Below are 22,986 nucleotides of genomic sequence, written 5' to 3'. Positions count from 1 at the left end.
ATTTGAAAGTAGTGCTGTAGCTACAAGAATACATCAGGAATCCTTACGACAAAAAAAAAAACCTGCCAAGCTACTTCTATCTCAATTATATGATCAACAAGAAACCATTTTTAAATATTTAATTGTTCTCTATATTTGTGTTTTTCTTTATAGTCTTCATTGCCATATAACTAAAACATCTTTTAATTCAGTAACTCATTATTAAAATAAATTTGATATGAAACGTTCTCTAACCCTCTTAACAATCAATTTAAAACAAGTGACAACTGACAAAGGACCATTCCGATTTTGTGAATTCAATTGCTGAAAATGATTGCTGGTACTGGATTCAGCACCAAAAGAAACAGACAAAAAGATGGTGCATAGTTTCAGACCGTATACAGGGTGGGAGATAAATGAGGGCAAAGTGCGAAGATAGAACGTAGAAAATGTTTAGAAATGCCATGTTAATTTTGAAAGAGTAGAGGGATGGAGGTCAAATGTTAGATATGAGGAATGCATGTAGAGTTCCACTGAATAGGCGTAATGTGAACAATATTAACTGTCAATTGTACGTAAGTGGTTGTAAGAAGAGTCATCAGTGTTACAACCGGCACGTTTTGTTGGAGGGGATCATTAACATATCAAAACCCTGAATGAAACAGGTGTATTTGTGCAAGGTACTACGCCAGCATTCATCCAGTGGAACTACTTCTCATTTCGTTGCACGTTGCAAACATTCTTCTTGGTGTACCAGGATTATTCGATTCTACCTCTTTCTACCCTTCGTGCATACGTGCTCATGGATAGTACTTCAGGGTCTGTAGTTCCTCATTCACGTCACCTTTACGACAGTATTGATATATTGCCATAGCGTGGAACGCCTCCTGCTACAGAGGTCTCAAACTGTATTGGCCACTATTGATTTCAATAGACGGTATGTGTCAAGAACCATATGTCACATGATCCATTTCCCGTATACTTTTTTTTTGTGCTAAGTCCAATACGGCGTGTTTTTTTAGATGTCTCTATTGATTCACATTACGCCTATTCAGTGGAATTCTACATGCATTCCTCATATCTAACATTTGACCTCAATCTCTCTACTCGTTTCAAAATAAGCATGGCATTTCTAGACATTTCCTACGTTCTATCTTCGTACTTTGCTCTCATTTATCTCCCATCCTGTATACGGTCTGCCACGAAACACCCTCTCTTTTGTTTCTTTTGATGCTGAATCCAATGTTAGCAATCATTTTCAGCAATTGAATTCATCAAATCGGAATGGTCCCTTGTGAGAATATAACTTTACAGCAGTTTAATAATAATAATAATAATAATAATAATAATAATAATAATAATAATAATAATAATAATAATAATAATAATAATGTTAATGTTACTCGACTCAATAATTTTAAAAAATAATTTGTTTGAATAATACGCTATATCAGTTACTCACTTGATTTCTTTATATCTTAGCCAGCATTACGACCATTAAAAAGTGTCATTGTTCAATGGGACTTTCAGAAATGTGACAGTGTTTCACAGATAGAAGATGCATTCAAAAATTAAGTTCCGATAGACTGTAAAACAAAAGACGAACATCAGACAAAAATGATTATTGTGGAGTTATAGCACGGCCAAGAAGAGAGGGTCTCTGACGTTTCTTACCACATGCGGTGGGATATTGCAGCCCCTACTTTGATACCAGTGTTACCAACCACGATCACTCTGTCGTATACCATTAATTAAATTGCCACTACAGTTGCACCGAAAAAAACCTTGACACGCGTGTAGTGGCAATGTCACTGCGAGCTGTCAGAGACGTTCTCTTACTGGACGCGCTATGATAGACAACCAACCTTTTACTAAATGTATCATTCTTGCTGAGGGATTTTTCGTAGTGTGTCACCAGTTTTTGTAAATATGTCAAAGAATTATGTTGCCAAAGACTAGAACTAAGATATCACAACCCTCTGAAACTCATCTGCTCTATCAAAACGCTGTTCAACCAGAAATCGCTTCAGAGAGAAACAGCTGGAAGTCTCTGAGTACGAGGTCGGGGTTGTAGAGAATGGTCAAAGGTAACCCAACAAGCGTAAATTTGACACTACGGTGTTAGTTTTGCACATTGGTGTAAACTGTTGTAAATTCTCTGTCTGTACCATCCTTTGATCATACATTCACTCATGACGTCCTGCCCATACACTTCAAACAATTGCCGTAGGATCTTTGATGCCCACAGTTTCTTATCGTGGAGAAACTTGATTACCAAGTGTATTTAGCACTCGGCAAGGGGCTGTATGTGCGCAGCCATGTTCAGCGTACCACAGTTCTCTCACTACTGACTCCACACAACTCGATCATACCAATTTATACCTACGTGTTTATGGTGGTGGTCGTGGATGAGAAAATGTGTATCGGACTCTCTGATCAAAACATTGATTATTAATGTTCAGAAGTGTTCGAGTTTGGGTATGGAGCAAACCAGAAGAGCTCTTGAAGATGATGGTTATTAAACTACTCCTGAACAGCTTGGTATGTGTACTGACGCGTTATCATTTGAAAACTGCACCGTTGTTGGGGAACATCTGCATCATACAAGCCTGTAGCCATGATGCTAAAATAGAAAGGGAGGCTACCTAATTTTAGGGGAAGCTCACTTGAATTTACCTTAAATTCTTAATACATACATATCAGAAGTAAGAACTAAAAATTGCAGAGGGAAGAGGATTGTTTAAGTGCAAAAATGATATCATAGGATGACCTGATAATCTAAAATGTCGAGAAGATCATTGGTAGTTATCAGTTCTACGAGAGTTATAATAGAACCAACGGAAAAGATGAAACTGCTGCAAACGCCAACACGGAGGTACTCCAATTTATACACCTCTTTAGGCATACGCCGTCATACGTGTAGTCGACCTGTTGTTGGGACGACGGAGAAAGATAACACATTGAACCGTCATCATCAGTAAGCAAGTGTTATATTCTCTGCACGACTATACAACATAGTATGAAGAAATACATGCTAGGAACTGCAGTAAACATAGCAAAAGAACTTTGACAGGATTAATGGATATTCGTAAAGCATAAAGGCAATGGGCACGATATGTTCTGTGAAAAAAATATAATCAACAGAAAAAAGTAGTCCATAACATGATATCAAGAGACTGATGTTGTCACGGGTCACACTGTGTCGCTTGAGTCTCTTGCATCATGACTGAGTTAATTTGGCCTGTGCCTTGTTTTTCAGACCTGTCGATCCGAATAAACTCGATTATCCGATAGCAGCCGAAGTATTAGCTCTACAGATACTCAGCTTATTTAATTTCCTGTGTGGCATTTCAATAATCAAGGTAAAATGTCCCGAAGATTTCAAATATAATTTTATGCTTATTCGTTTCCTCACAGTAGTTTTGAACAGTGACTATACAAAAGAAGAGAGAGAGAGACTTAACAGAACATACTTTTGTCTTAATGGCATCTCTTATTCTACACAAGTTTTACAGAGTTGCTCGATTAACTGTTGACGATATTTCATAACAAAAACAACATGCATATTTCGTTTTCTGTTATTCTCACTCCTTTATACTCTGATAGACCTTGAAGTTATCTTTCAATGCAATGGTTTGATACATAAAAAATTCACAAGAGTGAATAATATAGCTTTAATGAGAAGTGAAAAAGAGCCCTGTTGGTTGGAATTACATTAGCAGTTATATACACATATTCCATATGAATGATAATGTTTCGTCTTCTTCGAGTCACGAAACACTGGACAAGTACTTCTCTTAGTTAGGTCACAAACTTCACGAACCATTCCATCTTTACAAGGGACCAGAAGCTGTTGTAATGGAGTCAGAAGGTAGTGTGGAGAAAGATTAAAAAGAATTGCCCAAGGTAGAGATATTGAGATGAGTTGAAGAAGTCTTCATCTAGCAGTGGATTGATAAAAATTGTTGTTATTATTATATTATTACGAGTATTATAGTTATTATTTCAGTCCATACATCATCATGTAATGCAGTACTAAAAAGGGGCAAGGTGACTCCCAACCAATCAACCAGTCTTTTTCAAGTAATTGGATACTATCTCTGACAATTTTGTTATTTTTCTTTGGGAGTATTGTTGTTCTAATTTATTTTACTGTTTTTATGTGTACGTTGAATTTAATTTTATTCAATTGTGCTTTCTTTTTTTAAAAAAAAAAAGTTAAAATTGTTTCCTTTTATGGGTTTACCTGCTCATTAAATCTTTTATTGTAGTTGACAATTCGTTTTCAGAATCATCAGTGTGTGAATATAGAAAAGAAAATGAATAATATGTTTACATTTGTGAGAGTTTATCGTTTGTAGTCAAACGTAAATGAGCACAAGTAAGAAAAATGATTTTGTTGCCAAGTTAAAATTTATTGATATGGAATATTTTTGACATTTTTAATTTCTCTTTTTATTCGCGTCAGTGACGTTGGATCTTGAAATCTAAAATGATTGGTTGAATGCAATAATTAGCTGTTTTCATCTTTTGAAAATTAGGTATCAGAAATAAGAGAAAAATTACATTTTTTATGTAATTTCTTTATAACTCTCGATATTAAAAAAAAACTTAATCTGAAATTCCCAGAAGTGCTCTTACAAGGTTCTATTCACGTTATTGGAAATTCAGGAAAACTAACAAACCCTGAATAAAAATATGATGAGATTTGTACAAGTTACTCATACATTGCTTTTAAACAACAGTCAACAAAAGAATTATTGATGCAACTCAGAAATGTAACGGTAAATAGACATTAATGATAAGAATTTTAAAGATGAATAAATGCATTTTTTTATTTAATTAAAATTATTAATTTTTACAGCTTCGTTTTTGAGTAAAACAGTTTCAATTCAAGCTCTCGAATAAAGTTGTACAGTGATCAAAGTTGCAGTATATACATATATACAACCAAAATACTAGCCCTTTTTTGCCAGGAATGAAAATTAGGTATCAGAAATAAGAGAAAAATTACATTTTTTATGTAATTTCTTTATAACTCTCGATATTAAAAAAAAACTTAATCTGAAATTCTCAGAAGTGCTCTTACAAGGTTCTATTCACGTTATTGGAAATTCAGGAAAACTAACAAACCCTGAATAAAAATATGATGAGATTTGTACAAGTTACTCATACATTGCTTTTAAACAACAGTCAACAAAAGAATTATTGATGCAACTCAGAAATGTAACGGTAAATAGACATTAATGATAAGAATTTTAAAGATGAATAAATGCATTTTTTATTTAATTAAAATTATTAATTCTTACAGCTTCGTTTTTGAGTAAAACAGTTTCAATTCAAGTTCTCGAATAAAGTTGTACAGTGATCAAAGTTGCAGTATATACATATATACAACCAAAATACTAGCCCTCTTTTGCCAGGATAAATAAAACTATTTATTTCTATATATTATACGAACCACACTCGCTACCAATTTCAGAAGTTTGGGAGTTATAACTTGTTAGAGGAGCGTAAGAAATTCCTGGAAAATTTTAAATCACTCTACTAGAGAGACAGAAAAAGTCACCTTTTTGGGAACAGTTAGATTTTTATACAAAAAGCCGGTTTTTAGGGAGAAAGAAACAAAAGTTGTACTTGAACAAGAGTCAAAATATATAATATATATTGTTTTCGCATGTTTTGTAGACTGATAAACTTTATGGTAACTTGGTGTCCTAGCTTTAGTTAAGCTACTCGTATCTAAATAAACTACTGGGATAAAGAAAAAAATTAAAAATACAACTAACTTAAAAATAACGACTTCAATAACACGCTAAGATAATTTATTTTTTATGAAAAAAATATTAACCGACTCCAACAAAAGCGCAAGAAAGTAGAATATAATAAAAACACTAACAGCAGAAAATAATTCCTTAGAATCATTGCCGGAGCGCGGCGACGCGACGTCCCTGGGTGCCGAAGTAAAGTGGTGCAAAATTCGGGAGGAAATAAAAGAGAAGGAGGAAAGAAAAAAGAAAGGGAAAATTACTTGGAATGTTACCAGTATGTACTTAAATCCTCTTCTTGCTTTAGGAAGTTGTCCTATAATGTCACACATATTAGGAAAATGCATGTGCACATATATAAAATGGAAGGAAAAAAGTAATAAAAAGTGCTCAAAATCAAGGAAAACCAGAGTTTATTTTTGCAAATTTTCTTACACTTCTCGCCAACCATGGTGACGCTTTGCGGTTGGTCTGTTGATCTCGCTCATATGTGCGGGGAGTGCCTTAGTATACTCTCGCCCCGGGCGCTGACTTTCCACGGCACGGTCCTTGTTAGAATTATTTTTAAAAACTTGAAGTATGTGGTAATCCAAACAAATTAACGCTTCATTAATTTTTCACCCAAATTAATCTTGTATTAGTTGATTGGCATTGGACAGGATTCAAAAACTTTTATAGATAATAGTAATTTATTATTTTTTGCTCCGAAGCGCTTTGTTATTATTATTATTATTATTATTATTATTATTATTATTATTATTATTATTATTATTATTATTATTATTATTATTATTATTATTATTATTATAGACAGCCTGAAGACAACCTGAAGAAAGTAAAATGTTCAAACAATGAGAGTCATATTCACATATGCACAACATGTTACATCTCTCTTTTTGTTCGATGATCATTTATTTTATTTTTATATAAAGAAGAAATTCATTTGCCAACGACGAGATTTGATCCCCTTTAGTACTAGATGAAACCCATGTTTGTTGTCACCAAAATTACTTTTTAGACCAAAGCCTACATTAAAGAAAGAAAGAAACGTGTTACCTCTTTCTCTTAATTAAACACTGAAGCTTGTAATATATATATATTTTTAATTCTAAAAGTGGACGCAATTATTATTATTATTTTCTACTTTTAGCGCTTTTGTTTAACAGTCAATCCATTCTGTGATCAAGCATGTCCATTTCCAAAAAATATTATTTTCTCATGAATGATTATACTATATCAGGGTATTTCAAAACCACAATTAATTATTTTTTAAAACATCTCGTAGCGACGCAGCTCCTGCTGCCATTTTGCGTTTTCTCGATTTTAAGCCTTTACGTTGTTTTGAATATCTCAGCATCTATTTGTGCTAGCAAATTGAAAATTGCTGGGTGTGTCCAACTTGTGAAGAGCTAAAACTTTGTTCTCTTAACATTTTTGCCTAAAACCCCTTGAAAGGGGTGAAATCAGGGCTTACAGTAGCAACATTTTTGGACATTGAAGACATGTTTGGGAAGAGGAAGCAACTGACATAGAGGTCTGAATTTTTGTATGCATGTAGTCCGGGATCATACATTTATACTCAAAAATTTGCAGACCTGTAGCTGCTCCCAAAAGCCTGAAAAAAATCGTAAAATTGGGGAATTATGCCAATTTGGCATATTTCACTGTCCAATATCTCCAATGGGAGTGGATAATAAAAGTGAAATTTTGGGATTAGTTACTCCTTTAGTATACCATAACACACAAGAAAGCGTGTTTTGTGTTTTTGAGCAGAAGGGGTCAAAATATTAAGGAATGACGTCATATTCTAGGAGATGTTTTGTTCACAAATTCAACTGGAAATTCGTTGTTGTGACGTAAATTAAGGTACGATGAATGGGTAGTCCAGTTAAGACTCCCAAGCTCTTTTTTTCCTTTATTTGTGACTCACTGTCTTAACGCACACAGCAGGACTGATGAAGAATGCCGCTATCAGCAGAAGGCGAGAAAAGTCGTGCTTAGCAAGAAAAAGTCCGTGAGTACTCATTTCTCTTTCTGCTTGCAATCTCAATGATATTCAATTCTGCTTATTGTTGCTTTAACTGTCAACAAATGCAGGAGACTGTTGTCCTTTCGTTAAATTTACTTTCCCCAGTTACTGTTTATAGTGAGTGAGTGTTCAGTGACTGGGATATGTAGACCAAACGAAAGAACAACACTCTCCTGCATGATTTGACAGTTATAACAAACATAATCATGTTTGAATATCATTGATATAGCAAACAACAATGAGTACTTACGGATTTTTTTTATCAAGTTAGCATTTTGACTTTCCTCGCCTTCTGCTGAAAGCGGCATTCTTCACCAGTGCTGCTGTTGGTGATACGACAGTGAGTCACAACTAAAGGAAAGAAAGGAATTTGGGAGCCTTGACTGGACTAGCCATTCATCCTACCTTATTTTACGTCACAACAACGAATTTCCAGTTGAATTTGTGAACAAAACATCTCCTAGAGTATGACGTCATTCCTTAATATTTTGACCCCTTCTGCTCAAAAACACAAAACACGCTTTGTTGTGTGTTATTGTATACTAAAGGAGTAACTAATCCCAAAATTGCACTTTTATTATCCAGGCCCATTGGATATATTGGACAGTGAAATATGCCAAATTGGAATAATTCCCCAATTTTACGATCTTTTTTCAGGTTTTTGGGAGCAGCTACAGGTTTGTAAATTTTTGAGTATAAATGTATGACCCCGGACTACATGCATACACAATTCAGACCTCTACGTTAGTTGCTTCCTCTTCCCACATATCTTCAATGTCCAAAAATGTTGCTCACTCCTTCCAAGGAGTTCTAGGCAAAAAATGTTAAGAGAACAAGGTTTTAGCTTTGCACAAGTTGAACACACCTAGCAATTTTTAATTTGCTAGGGCAAATACATGTTGAGATATTCAAAACAACGTAAACGCCTGAAATCTAGAAAACGCAAAATGGAGGCAGACGCTGCGTTGCTACGAGATGTTTTAAAACATAATTAATTGTGGTTTTGAAGCAGAGTTGGAGAAAATACAGTTTTTTTTTTTTTTAAAAAAAAAGATCAAAACATGCGTTTAAAACATGAAAAAGATATTCAAACAGACACAAAAAAAACTTGTTTTAAACATTCTGAACTGTTTAAAAAGTGATTTTAAACATATTTCAAAATCGTGTAATAACTTATTTATTAAGACTTTTTTGCTCTTACAACCTATCTTTTCATTTATTTTATTCTCGTTAAGACTGCACTGTGTTGCTTACAGAATATTTCAGTATAGGTTAGTAATTCTCAACTTATTTCATATCACGACCCCTTTTATTACACCCTCTTGCCAGTGACTCTGTTAAATACTTCCTTGGTTGTAATAAGCTTTTTAGGTAGATTTTAAAAACTGCCTACTATAGAGATTTCACATGATCTATCAATATATATGGCAAAGCAAAAGTCCTCACCATCCTTGTGTATTAAGAACGGGTTGAGGGAGAAAGATGAAACTTGGAAGTCGTCTGACACATCAGATGATGCTACCAAGCATCATGGCGGACATCTTTGATTGCTATTCGAAATTTCAAATGCAAAGGGAGTCATGTCACATGTTTTAAGGCTAGAAGTTTACCAGAAATGCGATTGTGCGGTTATTTTAGTCCTAAAACAAGTCATTTCGGAGTTATTGCTTCTAAAAGTTTTCTAGTTTTATTTTATTTTATTTTTATTTTAGTTCAAGCACAACACAACAGGCTCTAGGCCCAATTTGACAACAAAATACATAATAATACAAAACAGTGAGATATACAAATAATTAAAAGAAATACACATTACAAAATAGACAATTTAAAAATACACATTTATATTGTCTTTAGCACATGTGCTCTTTATATGCCGTTTCCAAAACATGCCTGTTTAATTGTTCTTTTGTACACACTTTCCGACATGCTAAATATATCAATATTGAAGTCTTTTTCAACCTCATTGTGGAAAGTGCTTATCCTCCATATAGGAGATTTCCGAAGAATATTTGTTCTTGCCTTTCTTTGATAAAACGTAGATGTGTTTCCTATCCTCGTTCTGGTTGATGGGACTTGGAAACAAAGCAACGAACGCAGCTCAATAGAGTCAATCTTATCATGTATTAATTTATATAAAAATATTAGATCATTATATCTACTTCTTTCGTATAAAGTGGGTAGTTGATAATTTTCCAGTAACTCTCTGTAAGATTCATATTTCGGGTAAAGCCCAGTTTTCCTGTACGTTAGAAGTCTTAGGATTTTTTTTCTGTATTCCCTCAATCATATCACAGTATTTTATCATATTTGGTGTCCACACAACAGTAGCATATTCTAATTTTGACTGAACGTAAGTGAAGTACAATTTCATTAAAGTTAAATCATTACGAAACTCTTTACCTAGCCTCATGATAAAACCAAGGTTTCTATAAGCCTCGCTCGTTACTGTTTCCATATGATGCTTAAATGTTAAATTTTGATCAAAGAAAATTCCAAGATCTTTGATATACTTGGGAGAGCTTAATTTTGTCGCATCAATCGAATAACTACTCTTACGTGTAAAACGTAAGACGTTACATTTATTTACATTCATTTTAAATTTATTTTTATTACACCATTCCATAATGTTACTTAAGTCTTGTTGTACTTTCTCGCAATCATCAGTTGAATCTACCTTAATATATATTTTGAGATCATCTGCAAATAGAAGACAGTTAGCATGTTTAATTCTAGTCGGCAAATCATTCACTGCTAAGAGAAACAAAAGCGGTCCGAGATTTGAGCCCTGGGGAACCCCTGACAAAGCATTGAACTTTTCAGAAATGCACTCTTTATAAACAACTGATTGCCTACGATTACTTAAGTAGGAAGATATTAACTATTTGTACGCTTGAGAAAAGTGGAAAGAGTTTAGTTTGGCTAGTAAGATGTGATGATCCACTAGGTCGAAGGCTTTAGAAAAGTCAGTATAGATTACATCCACCTGATTACCTTTATCAATCTCCGTTGAGATGTAGTTAGTAATGATGGCCAGGTTCGTGGATGTTGATCTATATCGTACAAAGCCGTGTTGATAGGTCGATAGCACGGGTTTCACATGATTTAGAACACGTTGATAAATAATCTGTTCAAATACCTTTGAAAATGGTGGCAATACTGATATGGGTCTGAATTTACCTATATCTCTAGTTCCGTTGGCCTTCGGTATCGGACAGATTATGGTTTCTTTCCACTTTTCTGGAAAAATTATTGTCTTTACTGAGATATTCGCTATAATATGTATGGGATATTTAGGAATGTCCATACAACCTTTTAGTATATAAGGTGGTATGCCATCTGAACCACACGACGTTTTTGGCTTCAATTTTCTTATCGCTTCTTCTACTTCTTCCATTTTTATTTCATTGAGTACTAACAGATCTAATGTATCATATACAGGTTTGTCAGGAGTGTAATTTTGTATACTATATTTAGCACCGACATCTGAGTATACTGACCGAAAATAATTAGCAAACGCATTAGCAATATCGTTGTTGTTTTTTTAATTCCTGACCATTAAAGGCAAGAAACCCAGTTGAAATATGTTTAGTTTTACTTTTAATGTAGTTCCAGAAATAACAAGGATCCGTGCCTATTTTATTTTCCGTTTCTAATATGAACGTTCTAAGAGCTTGCGATATTTCTAGTTTTATTTCCCTGCGCATTTTGCAAAACTCCTCTCTGTGAAATGAAATATTTCCCTTTCCAATTTTCCACTTTTCGTGATGGTATGATTTTGCTTTAAGTTTTTTAATGATACTAGCCGTAAACCAACACGGATAATTTTGGTTAGTGAGTTTCTTAGGAGGAACGCTTGCACCTAAAACGTTACGGAGTATTTCGTAAAATTTATCTACTACAACATCAACATCATTTGAAAGCTTAAGACAGTCCCGATTCACATTTGATAAATCATTATACATTTTTAAGAAGTTAGCCCTTCTAAAATTGTAACCCTGGAAGTAATTTTGGGATTTCATTTTTGGTGATCGTTTATATGACCATAAGATTACCAGTGCTGGATGATGGCGATCTTCAGACACCAATGACATTTCCGCTCTTTCAACATCCACTCCTTCTATGCTAGATATTACTAAATCTAATGTACGATTATTTTCGTTTCCAACATTGTTATATGTACTTAGACCAAACAAGCTCATGAAATTATACAAACTTTTACAAGTACCAGTTGAATGCTCAAAAGAAAATTCCACTCCTGTTATTTCTGGAATATTAAAATCTCCAATACACAAAACAGCACTTCCCACAGAAATGTTGCCCTCAATGAATTGAAAAAAGTTTTCGTAAACAGCCATGTTTGAATCAGGTGGTATATAAACAGCACATACGTATACATTTGATGACCCGATTGTTATCTTTGCTATTACACATTCAAATCCCCTATCATATGAAGCAATATTATAAACAGAGTGCACGTGCAGCCCAACTACAACAACTCCCCCTCCTTTAGCCCTCCCAGTCAGTTCAAGATTCCTATCTTGGCGAAATACGGTATATCTTGAATCAAAGAATTCCGCGTTGTGTATACCATCACAAAGCCCACTCTCAGTTATTATAATTAAATCGTAATTATTTGCTAATACATTTGTATAGAATTCAAATTGTTTGCTTCGTAGTCCATTCGCGTTCTGATAATATACAGAAAATTGTTTATTTTGAGCACTGCTTTTGTTATCAGATTTGCTGGGGGGATTAACAATGCAGCAAACTGAGTCATCCTTCTGTCAAGGTTGCCTCTTTCCCCTTCCCCGAGACACAGTTGATGCTCTTGTTTTTCTTGAAGGATGAGAACTAGAGGGTTGATTGTGGGGGGTAACTGGTTCACTCACCTGTGCTTCGGAATGACATTCCTTTGCCACTGTTGCCATCTCCGGATTCTGATCCTTTTGGACTCTATACACTTACTGCGGTATTCAGACACTTCACTATTATACAGACGCACTTCACTGTTATTCACACGCACTTCACTCTTCGCAGCCTTTAATTCATTTAGTGTGTACGGTTTGTTGTCTATGTAGAGTTTATCAAACCGAAGCCTAACGTTCTTTCCACGAGATTTCTCCTCCTTTAAAAACATGTTAAGTTCTCTTCGAGTCTCTCGACGGCTCTTGAAAAGTCTTCCGTTATAACAACAGGAGAACCTTTTGCACGAAATGCATTTTTTAGAATTATTGTTTTGGTCTTATACGAAGAAAGTTTAGCAATGATTGGAGAATTTTGACCCTTCCCTAGACGATGTGCCCTTTCAATATCATGCGAACTAAGTTCGATTCCCAATTGTTCATTGCAGAATGCTCTCACTAAGTTTTCAGATTCTTCCCACGTTTCATTGGGTTCTCGTCGTATATTACGGAATATAATGTTGTTTCGTCTCGAGTGATTTTCCAGTTTGTCGATAGTTTCCCTATTTATTGCGATCTTCTGCCTTAGCATTGTCCTTCCGTAAGTTAGTTACTTCCTCCACTACATTCTCCATCTGCTTCTTGAAATCTCCTACCTCGTCATACAGTCCTGTAATTTTCTTATCCATTTCTTCTAATTTCTTGAATAAGTCGTCCGTTGAATAAGGCCCAGGGTTTGTCTCAAGGCCGCTAATTATTAGGAGAATCGCTACTACCGTAGTTACACTTGTTGTCACACCAAACGCACCATCATAGCACGGACCAGTTTCTAGTTTGCAACCCTTCCCACGAGCGAGGGGCTAAGCTTGCTTTTCGTGGAGGCGGGTGAGATTTTTGTTAGAAAATTTGATTACTATTTCAGAACACTGATGCTAATAAAATTATTTTAAAGTAATAAATTTTCGAAAAGTCATGTTTGAAGCACACTTCATGTTGTGCTAACTTCAGGATATTTTCTGCGTGCCTGTGTAATTGGTTGTTTTTGAGTCAATAATTTATTGAAGAAAGGTAATATTTGGGGTGTTCAGAGCACAATGGATTCAAATCCATTTTCAATAAAGTTCAGTTTTGCTCAGCAAATGAATTCTATTTCAAAACGTAATATCTTCGCAGTGAAGAGTTCAATACAAATGTAACTAAAACCATGCAAAAGGGCGTAGAAAAGTTTCATATGACAGCCGCTAGACAGGGGCGTCAGTGGGACACGAGGGCAACCGCCCCCAACCCACTCTGGATTTCAGATTTTGGGGACAATAAGGCAGTTTTAAAAATCTTTTGATAAGCAAAGTCCAACAGAACAAGCTTGAGGTCCTTACACCGAATAAATACGGAGAACATACAGATGATTAAAACTGAAAAGTTGCTTAGGACCAATTTCTAGAGTTTTAAGCAGACCCGAAACTCGAAAGTAGAGTCACCTTTGGATTCCTTGGGCCAAAAAATATACAAGAGAACAATATTGTTAGAAATCAAAAGATTTACACTTTAGAGGAATGAAAACCTTTTTATTCCCAGCTATTCACTTTTATTTCCACAAAAACGTAACACCAGAAAATAGCTTCTAAAGCTCCATGCGGCCACACTTTCTAGTCCTTCTTCTTCTTCTAGCAGCTGAACAGCAAACAAGGCACAATGTTGCCAGCTCCTATTCCCAACATCCTCCCACCTTGAGTCACGTAAGGGAACTAGTGACTCAACCATCCCATCATTAAAACTGTGGATTACAATACGTAAAAAGAGACAATCTTTAGGGAGGTTTCACAGCTCTTCCAGTTCTAGTAGTGATAATTTGAGATTCTTTTTCACCTTCACATTGATCAGTTCCACTTCTCGGTTCTCGTACCACCAGTCTTCTCTTAAGTACATTTTGTTCAACAGCTTCTTCTGACCTGATTTCCAAAGGGAAGATACGTTGAAGAGGTCTCACCATCATCCCCGCGCCGGTCTTTAGTCTCACCAGACGAACTTTTCCATCACGGCCAGGTATAAGTTCCACAACACGTGCTAGGGGCCATTTCAACCGCTTTAAGTTGTCGTTTCCCACTAGAACAACCTCTCCTATTTCTATCTTCTTACAATTCACTCTGGTTCTCCAATGTTGAACCAACTGTCCCAAATATTCCTTTCGAAACCTACTGCGTAAAATCTTCCGTATATCCTGAATGTATTTCAATCTTCTTCGTAGACTCCCCGCTTCTATGACATCAATGTCAGGTACTCCAATTTCGGCATTCTGTTGTAGGAACATTAGAGGAGTTAAAGGCACAAAATCAGAACTTTCTTCAGAAACGTATGTCAAAGGACGGGAATTTATAACTGCTTCACAGTCACAAAGAATTGTGTTAAATTCTTCATAAGTCAGGGAAGCTCTTCCAAGTACTCTTCTCAACAACTGTTTCATTAGTCTAATCAGACGCTCCCACCAGCCGCCCCACCAAGGTGATGTGGGAGGAATAAATTTCCATTTGATACGCTTTGTAGTGGTGTACGCTTCTATCTTCTCCCACTCGAGTTTGTCTAATAAGCTCTCTGCACCGACAAAATTGGTACCATTATCACAGTAGATTACTGATGGACGTCCTCTTCTAGCGACGAATCTCCGCAACGCTTGAAGGAAATCGGCCGTTGACAATCCAGATACTAATTCTAGATGTACCGCTCTATACACTGCACATGTGAAGATACAAATCCATGCTTTCTTGCCATCTCTTAGTATTACTGGACCCGCCATATCCAATCCTGTGACTTCAAAGATTGCTGATTCCTTAACTCTATCTTCTGGTAAGGCCACGGGATAGGTCTCCATCTTCTTGGCGTTGTATCTTCTACAGACGACACACCTTCTAACAACGGAACGAACGCCTTGCCTTCCTCTTATAATCCAGTACCTTTCTCTGAGAAGACTCATCAGACCCTGCACTCCAACGTGACAAGATTCTACATGTTTGTCATGAATCAACCGCTTCACCACAGGATGTGCGTTTGGTAATACAACAGGATACCGAAACACTTCTGAATCTGAAAGCTCTACAATTTTCGTCTTCATCCTAATGATCTGATCTTTGTCTTCAAATGGGCATAATGACTTCAACTTTAGGTCTTCTACGCCGTCGAATGACTCTTTCTGAACGAGTTTAAGGACTGTTTTCTCAGCAGCTGTCACTTCTTCTACCGATAATTTTCCTTGTCTTCTCTTCTTTCCATTACGACAATTGAAGATGAATCTCTTGATCCAACCAACCATGCGGATTATCTGTTCATATTTTGAAAAACGGCGGTAGTACCAATCACGGTTTTCTTCTTTGGCATTAATTATTACAGATACAATGTTTTTTCTTCTTTCTTCTAAGATTATTTATTCTTCTGCTCCGGCCACTCTTCTATTGGTCGTCTTAACCAGTCTGGACCCTCCCACCATTTTGACGCAACTAACTGTTCAGGTGAACACCCTCGTGAGGGCAGATCAGCTGGATTCATGGTTCCTGGAACAAATCTCCAACACTCGTTGCCTGAATTGCTTAATCTTCTTATTTCTTGTATTCGATTCCATACAAAGGTATTCCATGGCATATCCCGCTTAATCCATGCTAAAACGGTGGTAGAATCTGTCCAGAAATAAATTGGTACATCCTCAACATCCAATGTTTCTCTCACTGTAGTAGCTAACATTGCACCAATTGTAGCTGCCAGTAATTCCAGTCGAGGAATGGTTAACTTCTTCATCGGAGCAACCCTGCATTTCGCCTGTATCAATTGCGCCTTCACTTGTCCTTTTTCTTCAGTTCTGAGAAAGACAGCCGTAGCATACGATCTCTCACTAGCATCGCAGAATGCATGTAGGCTCCAATTCTTACAATCTCCAGCAGCCCATCTTGGAAAGACAAGTCTCTTTAAATGAGGCAACTCTTTGATCCATTGTAGGAATTTCTTCTCAACTTCCTTTGGTACCGCTTCGTCCCAATTTACCTTCGATAACCATACTTGTTGTAAAAGAATTTTCGGGCTTAACGTTACTGGACACGTGACACCAATAGGACCAAATATTCTGTTAGCAAATGACAAAATTATTCTCTTCGTGACAACCGCAGGTTTTGTACCCTCAAAACATTCTGGTCGTAATTCCAACACATCTGAAACAGTTTCCCATTGTAGGCCAAGTACAGGAACTCTATTCTCTTCTAGTGTGTTTTCTAAAGAGGTATGCTCCAACCCTCGAAGTTCGAATTTCGCTTCTGCCATTAAGTTCGTGGCTTCTTCTCTAAGCTGACGAAGCTCATCTTCATTTTTGACACTAGTGACACAATTATCTACATAAAAACTATTCAATAACTTCAAAATGACTTCCTTAGCATAACTACTCTGACCCTCATTACACTTTTGTAGTGCTCGCCTAAGATGATGCTCTATTACGGCTCCCAACAGGAAAGGACTGCAACTCACGCCAAACACTACTCTTTTGTGACGATATATTTTTATACCACCTTCTTCATTTATCCAAAGAAATCGTAAATAGTCTCGGTCACTCTTACACAGGGAAATTTGTAGAAACGCCTTCTTTATGTCAGACACAACTCCCAACTTGTTCAATCTAAAACGTGTCAGAATCGCTGGAATAATTTCTATCAAATTGATTCCTTTCTCTAAACACTGATTTAAAGATGGATGATTTTTCTCCCTCGCTGAGGCATCAAATACTGGACGGATCTTCGTCGTACTACTAGTCATCTTAACGACATGACGATGAGGTAAGTAGTAGCCTTTCTTCTCTATCTCTTCCGCAGGAACTTCCTCTACGATGTCTTCATCTTCCCACTCTTTCAGAACCTTCTCGTACATTTCGTAGTAGTTTTCAGCCTTCAATCTAGCAACTACATTCTTCAGTCTTCTTTTACAGGTATCTATGTTGTTGGGGAGAGGTGGATGTTCCATTAGCCAAGGCATTTTTACTTCATACCTCCCGTCAGCGTTAATGGTCGTTGTCTGGTTAAAATATTCCATTACTTCCTGTTGCGCTTCCATTTTCGTTTTCTTTTCCGCTGGATCGGTTATGCCTAAAACATCCAGTTTCCACAAGTCTGAAACAGGTGTTGATTTGCAAAACATCGTTGTGACTTGCATTGTAGAAAACCTAACAGAATCCTTCCTGTTTATTTTTCCCATTAAAATCCAGCCAAGCAATGTCTCCATAGCAATCAGGCCAACTTTCAAAGCAATTCTCTTACCTGTGAAAAGTTTACCGGCAGTGTCCGCTCCTATTAAAATTGCGATTGGGCCAGGTTGATTATCGGATATTTCTATACCCATTTCCCGTAACTCTGATAACCAAGGACCATCTATGATTGATGTAACACTATTACAAATAACATCCTGATTCAGTGCTTCAAAATTACATGCATAATCACCATTGAGGTTGGTTAGCCTAACTCGAAAACAGTCATGTTCACATGGTTCTGAAAATACTCCTCCAAAAAGAGCGTGCGCTACAGTTTCTTTTCGTAATACTTCATAGTTCATTTCCTGCGCTAAGCTAGTACAGATATAAGATCGCTGTGAACCAGTGTCTATAATCGCCCTGACGTCCTTTTCTGAATTCCGCCCTCTCACTTTTACTACCAATGTTTGTAAAAATGTTTCGGAATGTTCATTGTTTGTCAGTGTGTTTTCGATAACATGCTTCACATGAGTCTGTTTATCACCGTTACTTGACGCATTCTTAGATTTATTTCTGCCACTACACATAACACTAACGTGACGCGCCTTGCATGCACTACAAGTCAACTTAGCATAACATTTTGAACTCTTGTGCGAATTCTTAAGGCACCGAAAACAGCATCCCTTTCCCTTCAAAATGTTTATTTTTTCCTCGTATGTCCAATTACAGGCTTTTACACAGTTTTCACTTGCGTGCGATTGATCACAAAAAATGCACTTTGCACTATTTTTACAATTAACTAATTCAGCGGCAGTTGGTACAAAATCGGAACGATTACTGCGTTCTTTCCTTTTCTTTCCCACATTACTGGTGTCTTGTATATCAAACCCGGACACAGCAAGAGCTATTCTTTCTTCGTTTTCTACTTCTTTCCGCAAAAATGACATAAAGTCTTCCAAACGTTTTTCTAAAGTTGCGTCTGCACTGTTTGTACTGTCCCTCTGCCACGTACGCAATAGTTCAGCAGGTAAGCATGACTCCACAAGGGGATACAGCATGGCAGCACATTTATCTGTTGTGACACCTAAAGTACTTAAAGCGCGAAGTTGCGATTCCAACTTGTCATACAGGTCTATCAATTCTAGGTTACCATTGTTACTTAGATTATGAAACACTAGCTTTAAAAGTTCACGAACATATACCTCTACTAACATATCGTCACGTCCAAAACGCGCTTTCAAACCCTGAATAACCTTCGGGTAGTTATCTTCACACAGGGGAAAACTTTCTACGAACTGACGTGCACGTGTGTTCGGTACAATAGCTTGAATGAGATATTGGAATTTGTCTACATTAGGAATCCGTTTATTTTCGTCTATGCGCACAAACTGTGACCAAAACGGAAGCCAGTTTTTCAAATTACCATCAAATTTCTTAATTTCCACTTCTGGAAGTTTAAGGTTTCTTTCACTACTCGTGCTACCACTACTCTCGTTCGTTTTACACGCATGCAACGCAGCCTCAACCTTGTTTTTAATTTGGTAGAATTTTAAAGAATACTTATCTGCTTGCTCCGTTTCTTCTAGTAGCTCTTTCTCGCTCCAATTATCTTCTATTGCTGATGTCATTATCTTCTCATCTATCTCCTTCATTTTCATGTATTTCTCTTCTAACACTTGAAATGTACCACTAATATCACTTTCGTTTTTAAGTTCTGCACTACACAGTTCCGAACAGTTCGTATGCAACCTAGTGAATGCTGCTCTCAAGATTTTACGCTGTTTTTTCATTTCCTCCATGGTCTATTGTATCCTGTTACAGTCGCCAGATGTTAGAAATCAAAAGATTTACACTTTAGAGGAATGAAAACCTTTTTATTCCCAGCTATTCACTTTTATTTCCACAAAAACGTAACACCAGAAAATAGCTTCTACAAGCTCCATGCGGGCACACTTTCTAGTCCTTCTTCTTCTTCTAGCAGCTGAACAGCAAACAAGGCACAATGTTGCCAGCTCCTATTCCCAACAAATATAGACCTATAGCTCCTTAGCTATATAAACCATGCCAATGAAAATGGATTATAACTGATCAAACTCCGTATTTATTCGGTGTAAGGACTTCAAATTTTTAATGTTGGACTTTGCTCAGCAAAAGGTTTTTAAATTTGCATTGCTGCCCCCAAAATCTGAAATTCAGAGCAAGGGGCGGATGACCTCTAAACGAATCCCCTCCTCTCTAGTGGCTTATATAAAATTCTAGATTGCATGTTGTCATATAGTTTTCCATTCTTTCATCTCGGATTCGTAGCTGTGAAAATATGATGTTTTCAATTTGTGTATTCTTTTGGAACCACCCTTTATTTATTTAACGTAATTATGCATCATTGACTATAGCATTCGGAGCTGGACTTGTTAATCATTCCCATGCTGCAGCGTACACAATATAATGTTAATATCTTAAATTTATGAGCAAGGAGGGGGAAATTAGCCCTCCTTTTCCATTTCATCAACGCCTTTGTCTAGCGGTTGTCTTATGAAACTCTAGTCCACACCCTTTCACGTAGTTTCTGTTTCATTTATTTCGTACCCTTGGCTACGAAGATACTACGTTTTCTGAGCAAAAGTGAAAATAGACTTGGATCCCTTGTGTTCTGAACGCCCCATATCTAAAAATATTATATAAAAACTGAGTTGGAACCAAATTTATCCTCCAACCCAAGTTTGTTCGAAACGCATTAAATTTGTTTGTTTAGTTTGATTGATTACAGTCCTGCATCAGTAGCAAGGCTATATGAGCAAGGGCTTTTTATTTAAAGTGGGATCCGAACCTCTAATTTTGAAATTTCACGTCGGAATGCAGTCGAAATCTATACAGCAAATTCCGACGTCTCGTGCCTCTACCTTCAAAATATAATGTTAAAAGACCGAAAATTGGGCCCTGAAGAGTGGTGCGTACATACAGACAGACGAACAAATTGAGATCACATTTTCCCAGATACTGACGTCCAGCACTGATGTTACAATAAGCATCACGCTTGGTTAGTTATGCGGGTGCCTACCATACCTTACGCTTTCTCGCCTGGTCCCTTCATACAAGCTATGCCAAGGTGTAAAGTTTTCAAAAAAATTTAGAACTGAGGTGGGGAAAAGGACGAAATAAAATTTTCACAGAAAAATATATTGGTGATACAAAATTAATTATTACCTGAAGCTTCCAGTTGCATCTCAATCACATCACTGACGTTAGAATCATCGGAAGCAATTTTCGGGTCAACACTTTTCGCATTTTTTTCTCACAAGATTGCATTTTTCATAATGCTTCTTTATTCTTTGAGCTAAACCAACCATTTCTTTCTTACACGTTTTGCAACGAGCTCGTATGGTCGGTTTGTTATCTGATGGAGTTTGAGTTACTTTAATAAATTTGTTCCAAATGATGTCCTTTTGTTCTTCCCGTAAACCTCATGTTAAACGATTGCAAGTTGTACGGAGACTGAGAGCCAACATGTACTGTATCAACGAATGCCTGCGATATTTTAATTTCATAACCGCAATTTAGCAAATAATCTTTTGTTTGTTTTCTGAATACAACACAAAAATTTGTTTGCATGATAATTATTTTATTTATTTTTTGATATCAGTTCTACAAGTAGTCCAAGCTTCGACTACTACACTTTCTTTCAAGTTAACTAAGAAGCAATTAAACAATACAACATACGTTAAAAATAAGGAGGGGAAGAGACGAAATAAATTGTAGATCACCCCCACATGGACCTCCTGTAGCCACGAGAAATCAAAACATTCACATGGAAAGAAAAATAATCTTCTAAGTGGGGAGCACTATTGACAATTTTCTTTCTCTGGCAGATTTTTTTTATAAAAATAAAATAAAAATAAACATATATTTAAAAACAAGTCTTAAAACATGCACATGTTTAAAACAAAATGTTTAAAATATATACAAAATCTGTTTTAAGCAAAATCAATTGTTTAAAACAACTTTTAATCATTTGTTTTAAACATTTTGTTTTAAACAAAACAACCCTGTTTGGAATACCCTGATATAGTATAAACATTTATGAAAAAATTAGTTTTTTTTTTTTTTAAACAAAAGTGGAGCGGCAATTTTTCTGTTTTCTTGATCACTTTTCTCGACCCTTAAGTATGTTAATGTTGATTTTTAAACGTCATTTCATACATATACAATTTATACTCGTTTGCACTACCAGCAGCAATGACATTAACCCTGTAATGTATGAGAGATCACGTCCCTAGACGAACACACTACCCGGGAGAAGGGGAAGGGAGAAAAGCGATCTGGAACTTGTATTTTTGGTATCATCCCGGCATTTGACTGCCGTATATGAGGAAAAGGCAGGAAGAACATCGCTCAGAATCGGTGGCCTGAAAAGTTGTTACATTTTTGGATGAATACCACCACCAGAAATGGAACCCGAGACCACTCGCGCCAGAGGACTACGCTATGCCAAGCCAGAAATAGGATCGTACTCTTTTAGGCGTGCCGTCAGTTCTATTAGCTCATATACTAAATTATGGTTTAACAATAAATTGTCATAAATTCTCAAAGTATATGTAGATGGGGATGAGAATTGACAACTCATACGCGAAGGTTGTAATAAGATTTTATGTTTTAATACATAAATAAAACTCAACTATTTCAAATTGACAGAATAACGACTAGATCAGGTGGAAGGTAAAATAGGAAGAGAATGAGGAATTTAACTACAATGATAGGAATGAACGCTTGCCTTATTTATTAATCCTTGATGATATTGTAATCCTGAAGAATAAAGAGTAGACTATTTGGAATACTGTTCCACTTCCTGGCTGGAAACTGAAGAATCCACATGCAGTTCACGAATGAATTCTCATTTCGTCAAATCTGCCAGGGGCGATGAATGCAATTGTGAAGTGGTCTGATGACAATCGTTGGATAATGGCCTAGATTTCCACTATGGACTGTTTCTGCTGTGTTGAACCTTTGGCACCTCAGAATCCAGGTAGGCCTGAAAATGGTTTCTGTCTCCAATTGAATCTCGGTTGTCCTCCTTGTTCTTGTCACGTATTCGGTTGCTTG

At 36.3% G+C, this 22,986-nt stretch overlaps 2 protein-coding genes across 2 annotated transcripts; both read right to left on the bottom strand.

The window, feature by feature from the left end:
* Positions 1-14,484: 14,484 nt before the first annotated feature.
* Positions 14,485-15,981, bottom strand: LOC145679024 (uncharacterized). The gene has a single exon (XM_081749625.1). The coding sequence runs from the start codon at positions 15,979-15,981 to the stop codon at positions 14,485-14,487; it is 1,497 nt and encodes a 498-aa protein (XP_081605751.1).
* A 107-nt stretch (positions 15,982-16,088) lies between these two features.
* On the bottom strand, positions 16,089-19,688 carry LOC145679023 (uncharacterized). Its single transcript, XM_081749624.1, has one exon. The coding sequence runs from the start codon at positions 19,686-19,688 to the stop codon at positions 16,089-16,091; it is 3,600 nt and encodes a 1,199-aa protein (XP_081605750.1).
* Between the last annotated feature and the right edge of the window lie 3,298 nt (positions 19,689-22,986).

This window comes from Thermobia domestica, chromosome 2, assembly GCF_964235325.1.
Source record: "Thermobia domestica chromosome 2, izTheDome1.hap1.1, whole genome shotgun sequence".
Lineage (NCBI taxonomy): Eukaryota > Metazoa > Arthropoda > Insecta > Zygentoma > Lepismatidae > Thermobia > Thermobia domestica.
Note: the sequence above shows the minus strand (reverse complement) of the source record. Positions and strands in the feature narration are given on the sequence as shown.

Excerpts from the sequence above, each read along its gene's own strand:
- LOC145679024 (XM_081749625.1), bottom strand. The coding sequence starts at position 15,981 with ATGGTTGGTTGGATCAAGAGATTCATCTTCAATTGTCGTAATGGAAAG.
- LOC145679023 (XM_081749624.1), bottom strand. The coding sequence starts at position 19,688 with ATGGAGGAAATGAAAAAACAGCGTAAAATCTTGAGAGCAGCATTCACT.